The sequence below is a fragment of the Alligator sinensis genome, unplaced genomic scaffold (assembly GCF_000455745.1).
Source record: "Alligator sinensis unplaced genomic scaffold, ASM45574v1 scaffold402_1, whole genome shotgun sequence".
Classification (NCBI taxonomy): domain Eukaryota; kingdom Metazoa; phylum Chordata; order Crocodylia; family Alligatoridae; genus Alligator; species Alligator sinensis.
In genome coordinates, this window is record NW_005842089.1 from 161794 (window position 1) to 167969 (window position 6176).

General features: G+C 60.8%; 1 protein-coding gene across 1 annotated transcript in view; it reads right to left on the reverse strand.

The window, feature by feature from the left end:
* The window catches only part of RAI1 (retinoic acid induced 1), a 94278-nt gene that overhangs the window by 2899 nt on the left and 85203 nt on the right, over positions 1-6176 (reverse strand). The window contains 2 exon segments of the mRNA XM_025204575.1: positions 861-954; positions 4952-6176. The exon segment at positions 4952-6176 is cut by the window's right edge and continues 11 nt beyond it. Coding sequence (XP_025060360.1) covers positions 861-954; positions 4952-6176 — 1319 coding nt within the window.

Genomic DNA, 6176 nt, shown 5'->3' on the forward strand with positions numbered 1-6176 from the left:
CGCAGCCTTCAAGGCTGGGGCCAGGGGAGCCTTTTAATGCATCCCCAAGAGGCGTCTGATGGATTTGCAACATCGAAGCTGAGCAAGTCTCCCATGCCCTCCTGCCCTGGTTGGGTGAGACCCTCAGCAAGGTCTGCGGCACAGGCTCAGGCCTTGGATGCTGACATGGCACTGCCCCAAAATGACTTTTAAGAGCTGGAGGTTTGCGGCAGTGGGCAGGATCTGTACCTGGCCAAATGGATCCAGCTCAGCCACAAAAACAAGGGGTCAGCGGGTGCATGGGGTTCCCAGGGAACAGCACCCTTCCTCCTGGCCTCTTCCCAGCTACAGAGCCTCCTGGATGAAGGTCACACTGGGTCTCATGCTGGGTGGGGGCAGGTGTTAATGCACCTCTCTCCTGCAGGGGAGCGGAGGCAAGGCTGACTGAATGGCTTAGCCAAAGATGCACCCACAGATCCAGGCAACTTGGCTCCCACCCCCAGCTGCAATCCTGCAGAGCCTTCACGTAGAGAATTAAGACTCTGACGTACCAACAACTGCCTGGAGCTGCTATACAGGGGGTGGCACCGGGGCTAGGCTAGGAGGAAGCTGGTCAGGGTAGAGGTGCCATGGGAGCCTAGGACTGCAGCAAGAGGATGGGAGTCAGGTTGAGCTTGGAAGGAGGATGTGCATGGGACTGGGCTCTAACCATTCCTTTCACTGCCCTCCTAAGTCACTGCCAGTGGGGACGGGGGAGCTTTACCCTGCAACTCGCCTAGGACTTCCCACACGGGTCTCAGAGGGGCCTTGGCTTCTTCCTTACTAGGGTTTGGCTGTTCCTGGTAGCTGCTCTGTGCCCCTTCTGGCCCAAGCATGCTTACCTGTGTCGATGGCACATGCGTAGTGATAGGTCTGGGCACATCCCTTGTGGCAGCAGCCAACGGTTGCTCCTGTTTGCTGGCAACTCGAGCATTTCTTTAAATCCACCGGAGGGGAAGCAAAGAGAGAGAGAGAGAGCCGTGAGGCCTGGCAGAGCGGATCCTGGCCACGGCCAGCAGCACTTGCCCTCTGCCCCACAGGAAGCCTGCCCAGCCTCGCTCTGTGCTGTGCTCAGGTCCTGACCCCCAGGACCGTATCTGCACCCAGATGTCTGCGATTCGTCATTAAACCCACATCCCACGTCCCTCCACTGTGCATTTGTGGACAGAGGCTGCTGCCACAGAGTAGAGACCGGCACCTTGCACCCCCCAGGACAGCCCCAGCCCCAGCTGCGTCGCACAGCACAGTACGGTCTCACGCACACACTAGCTGGTACCCCCAAGCAAGGGTTGCAGCCTTTCCCCTGAATTGTGGTGCTTGGTTTTCATGACTGCACTGCTCCTACAGACCACGGGCCCAACCCCGGGTCCCCACGACGCTGCCCAGCGGGATCGGGGGCTGCACCAATGATGCAGCCTCATTACAGGAGCCTCCACCACTGCCTGTTGGCCCACCAGGGCAGCGTTTGCTGCCTGCCACTTAGACAACTGTGTCCTGCTACCATCAGACAACCATGCCCTCCTGCCAAGGGCTCCATGGACGGGTACTGCCCCCCGCGACCACCCACGGGCTCGGCCTTCACCATTGCTCATTTCACAGATAGGCACAGTGAGGCACAGAGAAGAGAAAGGCCACCCAGGGCAGTCGGTGGCAGTGCCGGGCCCAAATCCGGCCCAAATTTCGTGCCTCGAGATCAGACTGCCTCTGTTCTATTGCACAGGAAACCTGACGGATACGAGCTGTCGTTTGCAGGGAGCGGTGGCACCCGGAGCCTCTCCGAGAGTGACAGCACTTAGCAGGGGGGCGACAGGCGGCGGGGGAAACCTACCCCACCAAGCAGGGATGCAACAGCACAGCACTACGCCCAGGAGGAGGAGACGAGAGAGGCCCGCGGAGACCCATTCTCTATCACCGTGGGGAGCTGACAGTGACGGATACATCCCTCCCCCCAGGCCCGTCCCAGGGGTTCACTTCCCGCGTGGGGCATGCTTCTCCCCGCGCTTGCACCCTTCCCACCCAAATGACATCGCTCCATGTCCGCCCCCGGGCTCAGAGGCAGCATCTGGCCTCTCCACGCTCCCCCTCGCCCTGTGACTCAGCAATCGGAAGGGATGTTATTTATAGCTACCAACAGGCGACATCTCCAGGTGCAAGCGATGAATCTGGGGGGTCGGAGAGGAGGACCGGGTGAGCGATGCCCAAGGGGGCAGTTCAAGGGGCAGGGGGAAAGCTGGGCTTCGAAGGCTTTGCCCCTGGCGACTACGATGCTATGCAACTAATGAGGCGTCCTCCAAAAGCAGCAGCTTGCTGTGCACACGCCACAGCCCTGCACCCACTGCAACTCGGCGCGCTGGGGACCAAGAGATCCTCAGCAGGGGTATTCGGGGCAGGTCCCTGGTGCTATTTATACCCTTTGATGGGCCAGCCCTGAATGGGAATCATCCAAGAGGGGCAGGCAGCCCTGGGCCACTCGGTCACTGCAGGGACAAATCGGGATGAGCCTTTCAGAAGCCCCCACCAGGGAGGATGGGGCAGACGTGGGACAAGGTGGGGTCCCTGCGATGAGCAGCTAGTAAATGCACTCGCTGCGTTAGCGCTTGCCTATGCTGCTCGTGGGCCTTGGGCTACTGGAGACCCAGGCACCATCAGCCCAGCAATAATCAGGGTTGGTCAAATCGAATCACACGAGGGTTGGAAGGGGTTGCAGGAGGTCACATCTAGTCCAACGCTGGCTCAAAGCAGGACTAGCCCCAACTACATCCTGATGGCCAGCACAGCCTGGTGACATTCACCCAGCTATTCATGCACTGAGCCCAGCCTTTTCACGGGGCAGCTGGGGTGCGTCTCAGAAGGACGCAGACATCCAGCCCTGACGCAGTGATTTTGAGCGATGGAGGATCGATCCTGGCCCTTGCTTCCAGTGGCTTATTGCCTTTCCTGGGCACCTTACTGGCATGACATTCAGCAGAGGAGAAGGGGAGCAGGAGGAAGGAGAAGGGAAGCGGTGACCCTTCTTGGTTCCCTGCTACCCAGTCCCACGGCCATCCTAGCCGCTTGGTCTCGTCTGTCATTTCCAGGGTGCCCGTCACTGGGGACCCTCGCCAGACAACACCTGTTTCTTTCTCCCTTTATTCTGTCTCCAGTCCTTTCTTTCTGTTTCTAGCCTGGGACCCAAGCCATGTGGCTTCAGTGAAGAGTGGGTGGGTTGGCTCACTTTCAGCGAGTCTCAGCGTCCCCAGGGCGGGGGGAATGCTGACGTTTTATGGGGATAGGAAGAAGCCATCTCTTCTCCAAAACCCCCGTGCTTTTGCAGGATTCACTCAAGAGGCCTGCTTTTGCCACCGATTCAAAGCAGCACAAGTCTCGCTGAAAGGCAATGAGGCTTAAGCTTCTCAAGTCACTTGGATGCTCTTAAAAACAAGGCCTCCTGTTTCCAGCTCTAGCCTGGGCCTTATCCTCGGTGCCAGGATGCCTTCAGGCTGGCAAACCCTGCCTCTGCCAATGTGTCATCTTTAATGCTTTGAAAGCCACGTTTCTCAAGATGATCCAGCAGACCGTCATTGCTGCTCGCTGGGCTTTGTAGTAACCGGCCATTAAATCCAGTTACCTCAAAGTGCCCAAAAGGCTAGTGACCAAATTGTGAGTAAGGGCCCAGCGGTCTCGTGGCGGGTCAGGGAAGGGCTATACGGGGGCTGTGGGCAAGTGGGGGGTGATGTAGCAGCCTCCCGACATCCCGAGGGCACGCTGTGAACGTGACCGGAGCAGAGGGTGTGGGGTGCTGAGAGGGGACGAGCAAAAGCACCACAAAGAGCAGTAGCCAGGGCTTGCAGCATTGCTCCTACCTTTCCAAAGGGGAGTGGGGCCGGCCTCACCCGCCACAACAGCTCCCGCTGAAATGGTCTGGGCGAGGCCCGGCTGGCACAAGGGTAACAAGGGGGAGCCTCCTTTCCCTCCTCTCGTATCCACGAATCCTGCTCCAAGCCCAGGAAAGCCAAGAGAGGCTCCGTATAGGGCCAAACCCTGCAGTCCTCACCCAGGCTGGAGTCCCAGCAGCAGCAGGGAAAGTTAGCCCCAAACGAATATGCGAGAAACCCAGCTGCTCCCTAATTGATGCTGCGCTCTTCCACCAGAGACCACGTGGCATTTCGCTGGTGGGAAGGACCCGGGGCGGATTCCTTTAATTGCCCCGGTGGAAAGCCAAATGGATCCCACTGGAGTAGGCCCTGCGAGCGTCGCATGCCCAAAAGAGCATGGGAGAGACAGGAGGCTCAATACCAAGAGAACGGGGTGACAAGCCTTGGTCTTACCCTAGAGATGAGACCAGGAAGTCTGGCCTCAGACCTCTACCAAGCGGGGAGCTAATCTTCAGTCCAATAGCAGGTGCCGCTCTCCCAGGGTCACAAAGGTCCTGGCAGCTGGCTGTGCCAGGGCTCTGGCTGCCCAGCTACAAGGGCAGCAATTTGGTGCTCTGCAGGGGTGTCAAGGGAGATCGGGTGGGAGTCTGGCCCGTGCTGTGAGTGCCTGAGGGTTGTTGGCATCCCTGGCCGATGGCACCCCCCTGCACCTGCTTCCGAGGCCTCCTCCAGACACGCAGAGGAGGACTCCCCTGGCCAGGTGCGGCGCAGAGCTGCACATCCTGCAGGGCCTGCCATGAAACCTGAGCCCCCTGCCCCGTTCACACCTGAATGCCTCTCCCCAAGCAAGGGCCCTGCCTGCCCGGGGCTGCAAAGAATGCGGTTCAACTTGTTGGAAGATACAGCCCTTCTGTCTCACGGGAAGGGCCCTCCCCGTCCACGCACGCCCTCGCTCCCTCTCCGCTCCTTGCCCTGCCACCTCCTGTCTCCTCTCGCCCAGCCCCTGCCTTCTTGCTAACAGGAGGCAGCAGGTGTGCAGACCTTGTAGTGGGCCCTCGGTCCTCAGGTGAGGCTCTTACCACTTCAGCAGCCGCCTTTATCGCCTCCTGCAGCCCATACAGCTTCCCCGCAACCAGGAAAACCCCAGCGGTCCATATCGCACAGGCCTCGTGGACCCAGTGTTCCTGCGTGTCGCCCGCCGGCTCCTGAGCCGGGGACTCGGGCTTGCTGCACTCGTGCCTCTTGGGCTTCTCCGCCGCCTCCTCGCCCTCTGTCCTCTCATCACAGCAGTAACAGCTTTGTAGTTTCCTGAACATCCCCCTAGAGCTCGACCGGAGAGCGCTCTGCTTGGCCGAGTCGGCAGCGCTGTCCAACCTCGGCACCTTGCCGACGACAGCGCTCGCTGGACAATTATCCGTTGTTTTGAGCACGCGCTCGGCGGGCAGAGGCAGGGGCGCCTCGTCGCTTGGCCCCTCCACTTTGATCTTGTCTTTCAGCCTCGACTTCTTCTTCGGCAGGCAGTCCTCGGGGTAGTACGGCCCGCACAGGTCCCCCAGGTCTTTGTAGTTGGCTGGGTTTCGGCAGACGCAGCACACCAGGCAGGTGGCGTTGAGCGTCTTGGACACCACGGGGCCCAGGTGCATGGTGGAAGACGAGGGCAGCGCCGCTCGGGGCTGCGGTGCGGCCCCGCTGGGAGGCAGGGCCTGGGCCGCGGAGGAACGGTGCTGCTCCTTCTGAAGCCTGGCCTCGTCCCCGGGGGAGTTGATGACGGTGCAGGTGGTGGTGAACTCGTCGTGCTTCTCCACGCGCACGTACGGGGAGAAGGGCAGTGCCCGGCTGTCTGTCCGCAGCCGCTTGCACGAGATGTACTTCAGGCGGATCTCCGGCTCCGTGGGGTGGAGCAGAGGGGCTTGCTGCTGCTGCCGCCGCCGCTTGCCCCCCCTCTTACATCGCGACGCCACGTTCTTGGCCTTGCCCCGGGCGAGCCGCTTCCTCTGCCGCTTGGAGTAGCCATTGTAGTTGGAGTGGTTGGCTCGCTGCTTCGGCACCCGGGCCTGGCCCGGGGCAGCTCTCCCCTCGGGGCCTTCGCCGTTTGCAAAGTCTTTGTCCTCGCTCTTTGGCTTCTTCCCATCCCTTTGTCCCTCTTCCCCATTGCCCAGCGTGTTCCCCGCGGCCGCCCGCTCCCTGGCTGTCAGGAGCAAAGGAGGGGCAAGGGGAGCCCGCTTGTCCAGGGGGTTCTTGGCCAGGCCGAGGGCTGCGGCTTTCCCCTTCCGGCTCCTTTTCTTGGGCAGCAAGCCGAGGCTC